The sequence below is a fragment of the Ammodytes marinus genome (genome assembly GCF_949987685.1).
Source record: "Ammodytes marinus genome assembly, chromosome: 18".
Lineage (NCBI taxonomy): Eukaryota > Metazoa > Chordata > Actinopteri > Uranoscopiformes > Ammodytidae > Ammodytes > Ammodytes marinus.
Window position 1 is genome coordinate 5422248 of NC_137222.1, and position 17803 is coordinate 5440050.

Sequence of the window (17803 nt, forward strand, 5' to 3'; positions counted from 1 at the left end):
TAAAGGGACCACACACACACAAGGCTCCGCAGGATGTCAGCTCTTGTTTTTCCACTGTTCCACCTAAAGCTAAATTACTCTTTAATATCATTGGTGAAAATCAGAGAAAACTTGAAAGTCCTTTTTATTTATTTTCCCACCTAAACTCAGCATGAAAAGTGCTTTATTAAGGTTCAGAATACTTTGAATCTTTTCCAAATATCTTACATATTAGTTCGTAAACAAAAAAAACAATCAACCGGCAGGGTTGTTGCTGAAGCTTATGACACAAGAGATTACAAATCACACGTTTGTATTACAAAAATATGCAAGAAGAACCGAACAGGAAAATACATGGCTTAAAAACACTCTATTGGCAAAATGTATATGGTATAAGTTCATATTTTTTTGGATGAAATCAATTTGGTACTTTTTTTGGAACATTCAAACCACTCGCTGCAAAAGGTGGACTCAACTTTTACAGAGAAGAAGAAAAAAGTAAATACCTATATTCAAATTAAGAGAAAAAATATATAATTATAATTTGATTAATTAGTTATTAGTAGGAGCATATATTCCACACTGGCCTTGAACATAAACTTAAAAAACCCTGACCACCAAGTACATGTACATGAGCCCAGCAGGTTATCACTAGTAACTACTGTTGCACTCAACTATGAACAGCTGTGTACAGGCTGAGTGCACTCCTCAAACAGGTTGGCCTTAATTAGAAACATTAAATGGTCAAATAAATAAAGTTTCCTAGATCTTATGTCAAACTGTATGCAAGACAACATCCCACTAAAGAATTACTTTTAGAACAAATAAAAAAATAAGCAGTACAATAAGCAGTACACACACATATCCTGAATGCTGATATCCTGAATGCTGAAATACATTCTCAGATGGTGTTTCCATGAGCAAAATGAGCGTAAAGGCAGTGAGCGATGACGTGAAATGTAAGACCTGAATGTAAACTAAAATAAAAATTTAAAAAATAAAATAGTTCAGTCAGTTCTGGTTGGAAGCCGTTGTCACTATGTATTACAACAAAAAAAAACATGAATTGATCATAAGCAAAAATAGCCGAACAATCCAAAGAGGATCAACAACAACCACCACAAATCAAACTTAAGGCCAAAATGTCCAAATAATATTATGTCCATTAAATGACTTCCACTTAAATAAAGTAGTACTGCTATGAAGTTACCTGGATCTGGACATCACAACTGAAACAATGTTTTTCACTTTGATTTTTTTCACAGTGATACATTAAAAAAACAGGAACAACCCTTAAGCTCCTTTGAGATGTAGACTTTCCTCAGCCATGTGTGTTGGTTAATTAGTAAATCGTCAAGTTAATCCAAACAAATAAAAATCAGAACAAATCAAAAAAACATGCTTCAGATCTTAATTCTTTTTTTCTTCTTCTTTTCTTTTACATTTCTACACAAATTGTACCCTCTTCCCTACAGCGGGAACTGCCTTAGATCATTGGTAAAGTGAAATCCGTCACATGGACGACTGATTTAGCGCAGTGAGATAATAATATACAGGCTTTCATTGGAAACTCACCAAGAACACTTTGTCATGGCACAGCAGGTAGCTTGCACTTTGGAACATTAAATGATGAAACCGATTCTACATTGCACAGTATGAGATCACCCTTTTTGACACTTTTTATTTTTTTTCAAAAATAGTTTTGCTTGTGAGTTCTATCAGAGGAGCAAAAAACCTGTGATCACTCTTTAACATAAAAGCTAAAAAAAAGAGATCATTTGATGTAAAATAAATAAAGATACAGCGTAAAGACACTTGCTGCTCAAAAGCTGCACGCAGGTTATTTCTAATCTTCTTTCTAGTGAGTGACAAACTTAAAAAAGAATGCACAATGATACACTGGCAAAAAACTGAAAACTGATCGGTCCTCCTTGGGTCCACTAAATCAGTACAGATGGGCGCCATTGTTACACACTGCATGTCGTAACCTTGTAACCTTGAAATTGCCCTTTGCTTTCTGACATCATGAATCATGTCATGGAGCGCTTGGCCGTTGAGTTGAAGAGTCAATGGCGGATATGGAGCTGAATTCGTAGCGACAGAACTAAAAAGAAAGTCCGCGGCCGACAGGTGCCGACCTCTCACCTCCACACGCTCCGACGCTCGCGCAGACAGTTTCCTTTTGTCTTTAGGCAAAGAGACTGGAATGCAGAAACGGGGGGGAAGAGACACTCAAAAGGAGAAGAAAGAAGGAGATGGGAGTACTTTGAGTGAATGTGTGTGTGTCTCTGTGGATTGAAAGATAATTAAAAGAAAGGCAGCATGAGATATCAACTTATTTGAGAAAAATTCAAAGGCTTATCAGAAAAATGAGGAGGAGAAAAAGGCTAAACCAAAAAAATTCAAGGTACAAAATGGTGATTAAGTAAACAATAATAAGACCCTTATAAAGCCATAGAACAAAGCAAGATTGAAGGTGGACAGGGCCATCCCTAAAAAAGGCATGCATGAAGAAGAGCAACACACATCCATACTGTCCGGCTTGCCGTCCGTCACTCCGCTCACGTCCCCTTGCAGAGGCACAGTGAGGGTCAGGACTGACTGTCAGACTGTGCTGTATGGTTTAGGCCAATGGCGAACTTGAGATTTGATGACATCACAGCTGTGTCATGTTGTTTCCTATAGGCCAGGTAATAATGTGGGGGCAACCTTTGGGAGAGCGGGGAGCGCGCAGACAGAGACATAGGAGGAAGTAGTACAGAGGCTGGATTTAGCAGTATGTGTTTCAGTGCTTGGCGGGCCCATTGCTATGGGTATACGGTGAGATATCTTTGAAGGCGGAGAGCATCACGTCAAAGGATTTGTCAAGGACGGAAGATATATCGTCCGACGTCATCCCCTTGGTGTCGATCTTTGGGAGGATCTTCACTCGGATGGTCCCTGAGGACGCACAAAACATCTCTGTCAGAACACTCAAGTGGCTAATTGCACGCAGAAACAATACTAGTCAGAAGTTATAGAAAAACTGTTAATTGTTACAGTTTGTATTGTAATTTATGCAGTTTAATGTCTCTGTGTATGCTTATAGTAAAATGATCTATCTAATCTTATCGAACAGTGGGGAGTTGGGACACCCGTACAAATAGTTGGCATTTGATTTCAAGACATAATTTAAAAAGCTGGGAGTAGCGAAACAATTCTTTTTTTAGCTAAAAAAAAAACCTTCTAGAGAACTCTGACATTTATATTATTTTTACATTGTTGGTAACCTAAGCTTTTTCTTTAACCTCTGGCAAGTTAACTACGTTTTCAATAATACTGAAAGAATGTTGTTGTTCTTTTTAAATCTTTTGATTGGTAGTCTCCTGATGTAAAACCTTATGGCAAAACTAAGAAAGGTGATTTACCCGAGTTGAACTGCTTCTCTTTCCGTAGGTAGAAGTTGCTGTAGGAGGAGAAAACGATGGGGATGATGGGGACCTGAAGAACAAGGAGAGATCAAACACACTTATCACATCTTACTCTTTCAGGTTTAGCACGGCAGCACAAACCAAATCTAAAGTAATCTCACAAAACTTTACATTTGACCATTTAAGGCCAAATAAGGAGAACCGAACAAAAATGCTTGACTGAGCAAAAAATCACATTCTCTCTCACACAAACACACACACACACACACACAATCAGCAAAGCACGACATGAGCAATCTCCATCTCCTCCTCTGCTGCTAATAGAGGCCTATAGTTGCTCTCCCGGGGCCCAGAGTGGCCCTTTAACGGGGCTGACTGAGCCAAACGTGGCGCCCCCAGGGGTCTGTCCTGCTTCCACTCACTGGCCTGCTGGATACCAATGGAACAGCAGCGCTATAACTCAGCAGAAGCAAACACACAGGGAGATAGGAATACTCCATGTTCACACAGGAACAGTCTCCAGTGTAAGGCAAGGCCAAACAGGGAGGGAAAAACCAAAACAGATTTGTATTCGCCAGGCCTCAAACAAAGTTATTCCACGACATGACGCCAACACACACACACACACAAAGCAAATTACAAATTGAGTGAGTCTGTTAACATCCAAACACTATTTGTAAAACATATAAGCACATGTAAGCAGCCTCTGAACTGCAGAGCCAAATACAGCCGCCTATAGAAATATTAATAATGAAGAACGTAATAAGAAACAGCAGGGCTTTATTTGTGTAGCCTCTCTTGCCTCAGCGCATATCTGAACCAAACTGATATTAATCTTTAGCTGCAAGGATACAAAAAAAGGACTCACACACACAAGCGCACAAACGCAGAGCGCGCACACACAAACGCCCCCTTACATTTCATCCTGGGGGGGAACCCAAGTTGCGGTTTCTGGCTGACGATGCTTCTTTTTTTCTTTTCTTTTTTTCCTTCTTTTTTTAATTCATTCCACCTGTCTGACCCTGACTGGCGCTACGCAACATCAAGTCAAGTACAGAGACCTCCCACCTGCACGCATGCAGAGATAGAACTCATAAACGCACACAGGCCGAGCTGCCAATTACGCTGGAGTCACTGTGCCTCTGCTCTCCCATTAGATTCATTGGATGGCAAGGAGAAGTTACATCACACACACACACCACACGACCGAGAGCAATTTAACGGGGAAGAAGCGAAACAGAAATATCACGGTGAAAGTGCTCATGTGTGAAACTATTTTTATTTTTTTTATCATTTCCAAAGCATTCCTGGCTAACAACTCTGGCTGGTTGAGCGCTGTGTGGATGCGTGCCATCATCCGTGTATTGGATATGGTAAAATCATTAAGTTTCCTTGTGCCATGTAAGGATGATGGCTCCCCCATGTGTCTGGAATCAGCATCTCCCCCCTCTCACTCTCACTCTCTCTGAGGAACAAAAGTTGGCACAAATCTCCTGGAACACAGCCAGTATTGTCACAGGCATTTCTTTCTTTTCTACCAGATGGGTTAAGTGAATGAACAGGAGGGGGGTTTGCATTACAGTATATTAAATGTTGACCCAATTCAGCTGAATAAAAGTATATGGATTACATAGTTCACAGGTGCTCTATTGAGCATACAGTAAGGGAAGGAAAGTGAGATGTGATGAGATGAGATACTTACTTGCGCCTGCACTGCCAGGTGAAAAGCTCCTTTTTTGAAGGGCAGCAGGTCACCCTTCTGGTTCCGCGTTCCTTCTGGGAAAACCCACAGACGAAGCTGTACAGGTGAAAAGAACAAGGGGTTGACTTAAATAGACATTTAGTCAAACAATGATTAGCAATCAGACACAAACATAACTTTGGGAAAGATTAAGTACAAAGTATCCCCAGGGATCTCCAAGTTAAATTTAAGACTTTTTAAATGCTACTTAAAATGAGCCATACTGGCAAACGTATTCTGACGCAGTTTAAGGTACTTTTAATGAAGAAAAATATTATAGACTCAAATTAATACTGCAACTATAGCTTTGTGAAGTGTGTATACTCTTAATAACGAAATATAAAAGTGCTTATTTGTCACACAACAACCTTTCTCCAAGTAATTATTTCATCCTACAAAACAGCAATCAAAAAATGTAAGACCTTTGGAAAGGACGTTCAATACTTTGTCGGTGAAATTCAGAACCTTTAATGCCTTTGTAGTGAGAAAATGAGATCATAAGGCTGTAATAATCAAGCAAAGAGTATTTAATCAAACAACAGATGCTTCATGTTCTTGGATCCTGTAAGAACATGGAGGTCCATCCAGAACTCCCCCTGCTATATCTTCAAACTGTCCCCCCTACTGCCCCCCCCCCCCCCCTCACATGACCAATTGAGAGCATTGCATTGTTGTTATGGTGAACTGAAGCCATTGTTGTTACCAGGATAAGACACCTGAGCCCTGTACTGTTCCTTGCCATTCTTCTCAGAAAGCCACCGTGGGGCTTCCTGGATCGGGAGGACCTCCATGTTCTTACAGGATCCAAGACTTCTGTTGTTTGATTAAATACTCTTTGCTTGATTATTACAGCCTTATGATCTCATTTTCTCACTGCACCTCATTTTGAGAATATTAAATCCAATGCTTTTTTTCCAATGCTCTTAAGACTCCGCCGGGTACAGAAAACCCACGACTAACAGATTTAAATGTCATATAATCTACCCTCAATAAAACAACAAGGTGAATGTCAGCACTGTAAAACCATTTGGATCGCCACATGAACGTCAAAAAACTGTTGTTGTACTGTATCCTATGTTGACCAGTATTACGTTTTCGTCCAACATGGTTTTGGCGGCTTCCACCATGACACTCTTGGCGTCGCTGGTCTTCTTGCGGTTGATGAAGACGATGCCGCCCAGCCAGCAGATGATCCCCACGGTGCCACAGTACATCAACTCCTTCTTGGCGATCATGGTGCAGCGGTCTGGTAGGATCTCCATCAGGCCTGAGAGAGAGAGAGACGCATAGGGAGGAGACAGCAAGCTCAGTCACCCGGATATATCAATTATAGTCAGTTTGAGCAACGGTTTATAATATATACTGTGCTATTAGTTTAACAGTAGTGATAATTTTTTTAAACATAACCGAAGAACCATGATTTTCAAATACTTGTAGCTAAAAGGCTCCAAGTCAAGTCAGGTCTGCCACTCTCCACGAGAAGGAAGACTCAATTAATGAATATTTTAGTCTTCTATAATAATGTGAGTTAAAAGTAGCAGCAAAAGGAAATACATTTAGGTGCTTTGTATATAAAAATAATCCTTTTTTTATCTGGAAAAATTGCAAGACAAATAATACAAATCTAGGAGCATCGTAACTTAACAAGTGACATAAAATAAAAGCTATAAACAAATGGGATTCACCGTGTGTGTATGGTTTGGTTTCTACGATAAACAGTAGCCAAACAAATGACTACATGTAACCTCTATGGGGTGACTTTGGGTTGTGCTTTGGCCTCTACATCTTATCTCTCTATGAACTCATTTAAACCTGGATATCACCAGGTTTAAAAATACATTTTCACTTTATGGGCGTTATCTCCATTAATAGTGCATCCATTATGAAATCAGACGCATTTAGTTCATCTTCATCCACAGCCAGCTTACACACACACACACACACACACACACACACACACACACACACACACACACACACACACACACACACACACACACACACACACACACACACACACACTGAATGGCAGAGCAAATACTGTATACGTTTATATGGGTGAGAAGGACAGAGTAGACAGATCCAAAATGACATCAGAGAGTGCTTAACACAGTGGTAGCTGTCGAAGCCTCATCACGTCAGCTATTAATGGCTAGGTGTAGCAGTTGGCATGGAAACTTGGATGCCCAATCAGACACATGCTGAGTTTTCTCAGCTCTAATTAGATGCCTACATCTCCCCCTGCTGTCAGTAACCTGGCTCCAGCCTCCAGCCTGCACTCCCCAGCAGAAAAATACTTTCTCCCAGGCACTGATGGAGAGATTAGCATACCTCTGCTAACTAAGTGTCCTTAAGTCTCAGATTTAGGATCAAGAATGAGGCAATGCTAAAAAAAAAGGCCCTCAAGACACTAAATCAGAAGGCTAGTAGATAAGACAAGAGTCAGACAACGTGCTCAGTCTACCCATTTTTAAAGGGTATCCAGGATTTTCTTTTATGGTTCTGTGAGGCCAGTAGTGTAAGAAACAAACTGATCAAACGGTTGTTATTTTATCGTCCAGGCCAAATCAAAACAAGGCCTGATGTTAAAATTATTTCTGCAAACGGCTGCCAATCATTCTTCATTTCGTTAAACACTCTTCAAGAGATTCAAGAGATATTTATCGTCATATGTGTAGTAACCAAGCAGTTGCACTGTACAATGACGAGCGCACACACACACACACACACACACACACACACACACACTCTCTCTCTAACTATGACTTACAGCCACAGTCTGCTCTCTGTGATCACAAATACTGTCAAATTTACAATATAGTTGTGCTCTTCTACAAAGGAACCAGTGAACGGTAACAGGATACTTTATTGCGGCTCATAAATACTATGCTGACCTGCAGTCGTTTCAGAGCTGCTGAGCTGCAGATAAAATGATCATGAATCCAGACAAAATAGGAGAAGAAAGGTACAGGTAAATGACAACAGCTGTGCTTGTAAATTGGCTATTCAGTTGAAATGAACGATCATATCTATAACAGTCGATAGGCATCTGCTACCAGATGTAAATGAGCAAAAAACATGAAAAAAAGGGAAGCAGTGAGTATACCCTGCTGGGCCTTTTCTAAATGATGGACTCTGAAACCTGAAGTTAGTTCCGTAGCTTTGAAGTTACCATGAAGAAAGGTAATATCAACACAAGAAATGGTTAAGTCTTTAACTGAATAAGTCGACTGAGGACGTTGTCTGAGTTGGAGCAGGTCAGGGGCGTGTCAGGGCCTATCAGCCCTACAGTTAAAGATATTGAGGTCATCAGCCAGTTGTTAATTGTCTTCAGTGTAAGAAAATGTGTCACATGGTCAGTGAGCTCCTCCATTAAAATCCTCCAGGATCCTGATGAGGGAGTGAAGACACTAGACAGGCTCAGTTGGTCTCACAAGCTTGAGTTAGGATAACAACACTGAGCTAAAGTGAGCTGCCTTCTCAACTCCTGAGGTGATAAAACAAGCAAAAATAAACTTAAAAAAAGTCTTCCACATTGAACATCTACAAAAGCAGATTATACCTCTCCATGTTCTCTCTGATGGCACAAATGCATACTATCCTGGAAAAACTTTTCATAGCCAGGTTGTCATGAAGCACTGACAGGGCAGCAGAAATGATCCCTGGTAGTTCCATTGAACAGTCGCAGCGTGTTCACTTTATATGCCAGGGAGTGGAGCCAGGCCACATGTATATTCGGGAGGGAGCGGACTCACAACTCTCCACTGGCGGGGCCTAACCAGCGCAACAATACACTTCTTTCATCTCCGACTCCTGCATCTACTGCAGAGGACTGCTGCTCGGACGTTCAACTAAAAGTCCCAGAGTGACTCAAATTGTGTGTCAAATGGCTCAGGGTGAACTGCTGAAAGTACAATCTGTACTAACAGTGCAGCATGGCAATAATAAGACAAAGAAAACAATATATACCCTCAAATTAAAGCTGCAAAACTTGGCTGCAAATTCACCGTTTTCATTTGGACTTCATGCAAAGTACGTTTTCTGGAAGCTGAAGAGGGTAAAAATGACAGCTGTTGTATTGAGATGGAAAAACATCTTCATACATACAAGTTAATACAGTCACTCACCCAAGACATCCAGGGAGCTCTGGTGGTTGGAGACGATGACATAGGGTCCCTTTGTCTGCAGATGCTCCAAACCGCTCACTTCATACCGAACACCAAGGTAGTATTTCACATGGCGAACCACGGCACGGATAACCCTGAGGAGAAAAAGGTGGATTACAGTAGGTATAGGGAACCATTCACAGTAATGTGGCTGCAGTATGTAGGCTGGGGTATTATTAAACAGACCCCTATGTTGGAAGTTTAAAAAGGTAACACTGGAACGTATAAAGCCTTTGAAAGGGTAAGTTATTACAGGAAATTATAAGAAAACAAGCTTGGATATTTTTGATTCCACCAAAAATCGGACAATATAGTCTTGAATTTGTCTTCAAAATTCAAGAGATGTGGTAAATAAACCAGGTGCAACATCCTAATTAGAATTGTTTGTTTTTTCGGTTGGCTGAATAATTGCCTGTGGTTAGTACTACAACGCTCCAATAAGCTTTGAGAAAGTGCGACCATCTGCCTCTGAAGAACACCAAACACAACAGCAAAGACTGGCTAGATCTGACAATGTGATTTCACACTGCCCATCCGGGGATTTATCAGCTCTAATCAATCCTTTGATTTGTATGGAACTGAACTATCAAAAAGTGGGATCACAAGGCAGCATTTGGTTCCTTGAACAGGTCCACTTCTACTACAGTGGATGTAAATGTACATTTGGTAAATAAAACATGTTTCAAAACATCTAAAATAGGAAAACATTTCTGATATAGATATAAGGGCTGACAAAAAACGTTTTTTTTCATAATCGATCTATATTTTGTTTTCTCGATTTCGATATCGTTCTACCTAGAAAATGTCAGAAAATAGTGAAAATGTCTACCGTACATACATTTCAAGGTGATGTCTTCTAATGTCTTATTTTATTCAACGAGTAGTTCAAATTACAAAGATATTAAGTATCAGATCCTCATTTGCCCACTTATACATTTAGCAATCATGAAGCCGCAAAAGCATTACAGTGTTGTATTTCAGTTACCTGGCAAAGTTAAGTCAAATATTTATCTTTCTAGCTCTGTTAAGGTCTCTGAATCAACATCTGATTTTTTTATGATTCCAGATAAAACATCGATGTGATTAAATGTCAAGATCGAGTTACTTAACAAAGCATTGAGAAATGTGCTCTGATTTAAGTTAAATATTAATAAAACCTGATGAAGATACATCACCTCATCCCAACTGACGTTTCCCATTAACACTTTCTGTTCAAGGTTTATCTTTTGGGACATATAAAACTCAACCTTTAAAAGAGACGGATCAGATAACAGCTCTTAACTCTGTTAGGACTTATCTAAATTGACCTCGGCCCCAACTTGTAAATTTCAGTGTAATCCCAAACAACCAGCTCCGGGGTGAGACTCGTGTCCCAACATGATAACGCAACTATTCCTGGTTTGTGTTCACATCTAAGACGATCCTTACTCACATTTCGATTTTAGTGGGGAAGGAATTATATTTCCCCTTTGCTCCAATAGCACTTTTTAAAAAAAATGCTTTGTCCACAACCAATACACTTTCTCACCTCAAACTCTCTCTGTAGTATAACAGCCAACTGCATATTTAAACAAGATCTGGTGTTGATGTGCAATGCTGGAAAGAGAGCTTTTGAATTTTATGTCCAGGCCAATTTCACACTATAATCAGGTACTAAGCGCTCCATTCCAAGCCATTATCTGATCATGATCTTATCAAGACGGACCTCTCTTCCCACTTGGAGCCAAAGGCAGCAGTATATACTAGCAACAAAGTAAAGACACAGTGAAATAAAATGAAGAACAACTTAAACTGGGAGAAGGGCGAATTATGTAAATGATGAGTTCATTGCAAATCTGTGCTGAACATTTAACTGAATTTGCATTTGTCTAATCCAATGGGGTCACGAGGTCTGCAGAGAAAGAGGCTGCCTGACACAAATCGCTGGGCCGCCTAACCCTCCCCAGGTTCTGTTGCGTTATTCCTCACAGAAATGTTCAGCTGGTCATCTTTTGTGTTAGAAGCATTTGTAGTTTGGATGGACATTATCAAAGCTGAAGTTATAAAAGGTCTCAAAGACAGATCCCCAGAGACAATATTTGCATTATTACCCTACCAGCAAAGGCAGAGGGCAGCAATACATTGGCTTTCATTTGATCTTAATTTGCTAAATGGTTTTCCAGGTTTGGTGAGAAATTGGAAGTAAGAAATGGGACTCCACTTCATTGGCCCAGAACACAGCACGGTACGGGGGCAAATTCTACACAGACCTACACCAGCTCCTGAAATCCTCCAGAGACACAGGATACACTGGAGAGATAGTTTATCTAATTTAGTTTGGGATGGAACCCCCTGGGATTCCCCACAGGAGTAGCTGGAAAACGTTGCTGGGTAGAGGGATGTCTGGAATACTTGGCTTAGTCTGCTGCCACAGATACGTGGCAGAAAATGGATGGATGAGATCTAACTGCATTATGTTCTATATAGTGCAGACTGAGATGCTCAAAAAGGAACTGTTCATATGGGATTACTTAAGATTTAGGAATCTCAACAAACTAACTGAAATATAGAGATCCTAAAATAAACATTTTATATGAAAATAACTTTACCGTGCCGCAATAGCCTCATGATGAACAACTTTTGGATAACAGAAGACCTTCCCTCTCAGGGAATAGCAACAGAGTCAATCTTCATCTTCTGTCTTATACCTCATGTACTTTCTAATCATTGAATTATAGCTCCTCAGACTTCTTCCATTTTTATTCTCCTAAAATATCCTCATTTTGAAAATGTCTTCCAACAATCTCCTTTGAAAATGTAAAATGAACAGATAAAATGATCAAACAATTCAAATCATATTTTCCACCATCTTGTTCCAAAAAGTAAAAAGTAAATTAACTTATCAATGCTCTTGCGGACGTAATTCTGTACGGCTACGCTCTCTGCAATAATAGGATTGAAAGCAGCAAAGATGCAATTAGTCCATTTTAATAGCTTTCATTTCACCCAGATGTCAGAGCCGCTTCTCTCGTTACCCATTCACTGAAGATGGAAAGGAACATAAAACACTTTTGCAAAGGCAGCTGAAAATGATTTGCCGTCTTATCTGCCACTGTTTGGGTCACATGAGTCTGATTGGTCACAAATGCACAAATCCCTCATGGATTTAAAAAAATAAAATAATTTTAGTTTTGATCTAGGAAAGAAGATGTCTTCAAACATTTTTTAATCCCGGTAAAGGGTTTTTTACTGGGAGTTTTTTCTCAGCCGAGCTAAGGGTGTAAGGGCAGGGTGTCATATTGTATCATATTGTATGGAATGTAAAGACCACTGAGGCAAATGTCAATTTGTGATATTGGGCTGTACAAATAAAACTGATTTGATTTGATTTGGATGTTGCCATTACTGTAAAGAATGATAATCGAGACTACGAAAAAAAAAGATCCAGGTTGTTGAAAAAAAAATATATAATTTCCTGTGCATTCATGTGTTACATATAGGCTTGTTTTGGGTGTGTTTTGTTCTTTTCCCCCCTCTTAGGCCGTGTCTGAACTGCCATACTAACGTCCTACTCATACTCATTTTGACTTCAATTTGAGTATGTGACGGTTGGGTATGCGAGTTTGGGTATGTGAGAAATTCCCGGATGAGTACTAACTTCCGGGAAGATTTTGGGTATGAATCGATCGTATACTTTTCCTACTCAACCGCCCCACAATGCACTGGGTCAATTCTACCCGCCCAGGAAAATGAAATATTTTCGAGCAAGTTGCTAGGCAACAACATTGTTTGGGGTTCCGCGATCTGACAACTGTACGTGCAGTCATTCATACACTCTTACAATAGATAAGAGATGAAGATAAATACCTAACAACATTAGAGTCACTAAGTGAAATGAGTGTTGTGAGTCTGATAGTGGAGAGAGATCAGAACAGATCGCTGTTCCACACGCCGCGGCTCGTCCAGCTCAACTCACAGACAGCTGAGTGCTGATGAGCCGGACAGAGCGTCGGAGGGATCCTCCGCCTCAAAACATCATTATTATAAAACAAGAGGTCTAAAACACAGATGATGAACACAGGACTGTAAAAATCTAGTTCAATATCTAACCTGTAGAGGGCGGTTATAAGCTTAACAGTGTCTAAACTGCCTGAATCTTATAAGAAGAAGAAGAAATTCTTCATTGCTTGAGTATACTTCAACTGAGAACGTTTCAGACGCAGCTCGCATACACAATCGATCTTTGAGTAGAGAGTATGCAGTATATAGATGGTGAGTATGTAGGATGTAGGACGCTAGTATGGCAGTTCAGACACGGCCTCTATTTGCCACTGATTGAGTGAGCAGGTGTGCTGCCTCACTCAATCACGCTCAGGTGTTTAATCAGTGAGCAGCATAAAATCAGGAGAACCTCAGTCTCCAACGTCATGCTTTAACAATAACCCTACTAACTCTAGCCAAGCTTTCACTTCTGTACTCTTTGTAAAATGGGCTGGGCTATGATGAACCAGCAAAAAGGAAATTGCCTTTGTAGTTGTGGTAACGAACTCAAAAGGGAATTTAACCGCCATGTCAAAAAAAAATAAAAAATAAAAAATAAATCACAATGTTGCAATAATCAAAAGAAACAAAAGAAACGAAAAAGCTCTTAAACTCATCAGTTGTGATCAGTATCCTGCGTGTAAACCTAATGTAATCATCTCACTCTACTGGCTAACTTGATGCCAAGTCCGCCTTGCACATACGTATACGTTTGACTGCTATACGACAGTTAATAACTTTGACCTTTACACAGGAACCCAGTCTTTGGGTTAACTTACAACACAGTGGTATGGCGATAACACAGTGCAAAAGCAACTGGTTATGCAACGACTCTGTCGATGTTGCGGCAATGCATTTGGTTCAATAAGTGACCTTTAAGTGGAGGTCGTTCATATCTTGTAAGTCAGCTGTGAAGCAAGCAGTCAACCAAAGGATTGACGTGTTTGAACCCGGTCTGTGACTCACTGCCCTGTCATCAAGGAATCAGAGAACTCTTCCTGCCAGAGCTGCCAAGTGTGTCAAAATGTGCACCCAAAACTCTGTCCACTGTCTGTGCAAGGTCTGACCCCCGATACAGTCCCTTTGTCACAATCAACAGGTCAAGATAACCTTTGAGTTGACTAAATGGTGGTGCAACATGAAACCTGTACACCACACCACCACCACCGTGGCTAATGTGACTGTGAAACAGTTATTCCTAGGGCAGCGAGGCAGGAAAAGGGCTGCTGTGAGGTTGCATTATGGATGGATCTCCAAACTACTCAGTGGGCGAACTCATAATCAGACAGAACTTGCCATATGGCAACCGTCTCTGCAAGGTAATTAATGACTGGCATGCAGTCATGTGTGTCCCCCCAGTGACAGAGACACAGAAATACATTTATATCCTAACAGGCATCACCTGATTTGGTCAGTGTGTCAAGGTTCCTAGCTTAAGGAAAGTCAGATTTTTTATAATGCTACTTCGAATACAAATTCAGATCAATTTTACTACAACCAAAATTGTAGAAAGAAGCAGCTTCAACAATTTTGCCCAAATGATGTCATTGTTAAATAAAACGTGACTGATTTGTTTAGTGAAGAGGTTTAATGATCTAAGTGTTGCTTAAATTACCCGAAGGACCCAATGTCCCAAAGTGACCATATCGGATCATGCCACGCTGATATGTGTGACGTTGCATCAGATAAAATAGATGATGCTACCTAATATGTGGAGATTTCTAATTGCAACATAAGAAATTATTCATAAAACAATACTTCTCATGTTGAAGCATTTTTTGAGGCGATTGGAAAGATACGTTTAAGATTTCTATACACATCAAGGTACATTTTTAAAGAATTTAAAATACTTTTTTTAAGGATCTGCATTCTGAACCCTGGTGAGTGTGTTTAGTAAAAAAAAAAAATACTGTCCAGGGTGTTATTATTCCCTGCTGCATCCAGTAAACTACTGACTTATTGTTAGTGGTGTTGGATTACAATGTGTTGTTTCCATCAACTTACCATACATATAATATGTTAATACAGGTTGACCAGATATTAGAAACACCCTTTTTAGAATACAATTTAAAACCACAAGCAAGCTAGCCTACTAAAATTGCCTCAAACCCCTTATTTCACACACTTTCAACGAAACACTGGACATTAAAAGCTTAATAAAGATTTATTTGAGGGTTACTGTGCTGGAGTGCACACAGGTAACGGTCATCTCAGTGTGTGGTTACCTTCCACTATCAGTGGCATTATAAAAATATGTTGAACCGATTTGGCCGGCGTTGTTTTCTACAACTTTTTAAACAATTAATTTATTTTAAATGTAGCCTAATTAAAGCAGATCTGATACAAAACACAATGTGAATTATTTTTACCTTGTAACTTGGAAAAAATAAGTTAAATAGCATATTTTTAGATACTGTAAGAAAGATAATTGTCTATATCTAAGGCTTGGAATTCCTATAGTCATGTAAGTAAACATGAACGCCGGTTAGCCTACGCCACGTTAAATGTTAGCATTCCTACACATACTGACAATGTTAGCATATGCATGATTAGAAATGCATTAAGTATTCAGCTTTGTTTTCCTTTATGGTGCCAGACAGTTTGGCAAGCCCATAAGCTCCCCTGTGTCGCGTTGCTGTCGTGTTAAAAAAATCAAAACTTCAATAAGTCTAAGGTAATGTTTTAACTTTTAACATCAACTACTAGGCTGCTATGCCTACTGCTAGCCTGCCAACCCCGGCTAGCAGGCTAACGTGGGCTAGCTGTCACAAGGCTACATGTATTATGCAAAAACAAAAATCAAAAACTCACCTCATGTTTTCAACGTCTCTGCCTCCGCTTTTCACTATGCACATAGGGATGGTCACTAGAGCCAAGCACATCATGTAGCCCACGTACCAGCACTTTTTGAAATAGTATACAAACGTGCTGCTGATACACAGCAGGAGCGGAATCAACAGCAGTAGCGCTGGCATCATCCACAGCACCTCCATAGCGATACTAGCCCAGAACGGAAAACCCACCACTAGCGACTACAGCACGCGACGCTTTCGGAGGGAGAAGCCACTGAAAACAGTGGCCCAGCTACCGCGCGAGAGGGAAGGCAAGCCTCTGCACCCTGACACACATTCCAGGGACAGTGAGTATTCCCCCAGGGCAACCTCTAGTCTAGTGTTTCAAAATACTTGGCTCTAGCTCTACACAAGGAGCGAACGTGCAACGCTGCTCATCTGTTGCTAAACGGCATCATGAGGTGGAGTCAAGTCGTCAGCGGTGTGTGTGTGGATTTTTTTTTCTATATCCGGTTGCTGAACCACTCTTGAACAAGCTACAGTCATACAGTCCCTCTTTCATTAGGTCCATGCATGGACGTTTTATAGGAGGTCCATGGCTACAGTGAGCCCTGTATGTAACTTTAGCAGCCTATTCAGGATCAGAATCACACTTATACTTTATTGATCCCTTGATACATTAATTTAGGTTACAGTTGCTCCTGCTCGATTACAGAAAATAGAAGTTGGTAAAAAAAGAAAAGAAAAAGAATGTTACAAAACAATAGTCATTATATTTTGATAAATAGCCTAAACAATATGATGTAACAAAAATATGATTAGTAATATAATGGTAATAGTCGTATTAATGTGTAGCCTACATTAGCCTATACTAAAATGTCTAGACTGACAAAAACTAGAAAAGCAACTTGGTTGAAGGACTTCCTGTGACACTCTGAGGTGCATCTTCATTTTATAGTAATTTTTTCCACTATCAGAACTACTTTTTTTTAGGATATTTGAGTATAAGTAAGTTTATTTTCCAGCCTGTTATAATAGGCCTATCCGGATTCACTTAAAATGACACGCGTTTGTCAGCAGATTACAAGAGCAATACGTGTAATTGGATTAGCAGTGATAATCCAATCCTTGGCAATAATCTCTTCACTGCCCAGTAGCCTTGACTGTGAGGCTTCAGCTATGTCAAAGAGCTCTACTTGACATGAGTTAGAAGATTAGGATCAAGCTCAATTTGATATGTGCACTGCTCCTTATCATTGGATGGCTCTAAACTTGGCATCCGTTCGCACAGCAAGACGGGTAGTATTTTGACACGGAAGCAAATTATAAAATTCAGTATCTGGATGGATGGATAGATAGATAGATAGATAGATAGATAGATAGATAGATAGATAGATAGATAGATAGATAACGTAAAATGTAAATGACTATCGATGTGGGCAAGAATTACCTAAGGTTCCGGTCCTATTTCTAGCATACAGAACTGAATCAATCTGCTGTTACGACCAGAGTTTTGTAAGGGATGTGTAGTGTGGTCTATTAAATTGAGCAGCTTGTGCAATATCCTTGCAGTACTCCCTGGTACTGCAGGATGACCACATATCATGGTGTTTTTATTCAACCTAAAGGGTTGCAGTAGTGGATCGTTAAAACTTTAATGGCATAACTTGGTCCACATTTCATACAATAACTTCC

At 40.0% G+C, this 17803-nt stretch overlaps 1 protein-coding gene across 1 annotated transcript; it reads right to left on the bottom strand.

Annotated features, from left to right (window-relative positions):
* Positions 1 to 100: 100 nt before the first annotated feature.
* On the bottom strand, positions 101 to 16543 carry agpat2 (1-acylglycerol-3-phosphate O-acyltransferase 2 (lysophosphatidic acid acyltransferase, beta)). Its single transcript, XM_080047327.1, has 6 exons — positions 16128 to 16543; positions 9258 to 9391; positions 6222 to 6397; positions 5092 to 5187; positions 3387 to 3459; positions 101 to 2919 (listed from the first exon to the last, which is right to left on the bottom strand). The coding sequence occupies exons 1-6, from the start codon at positions 16307 to 16309 to the stop codon at positions 2765 to 2767; spliced, it is 816 nt and encodes a 271-aa protein (XP_079903453.1). The 5' UTR covers positions 16310 to 16543; the 3' UTR covers positions 101 to 2764.
* Between the last annotated feature and the right edge of the window lie 1260 nt (positions 16544 to 17803).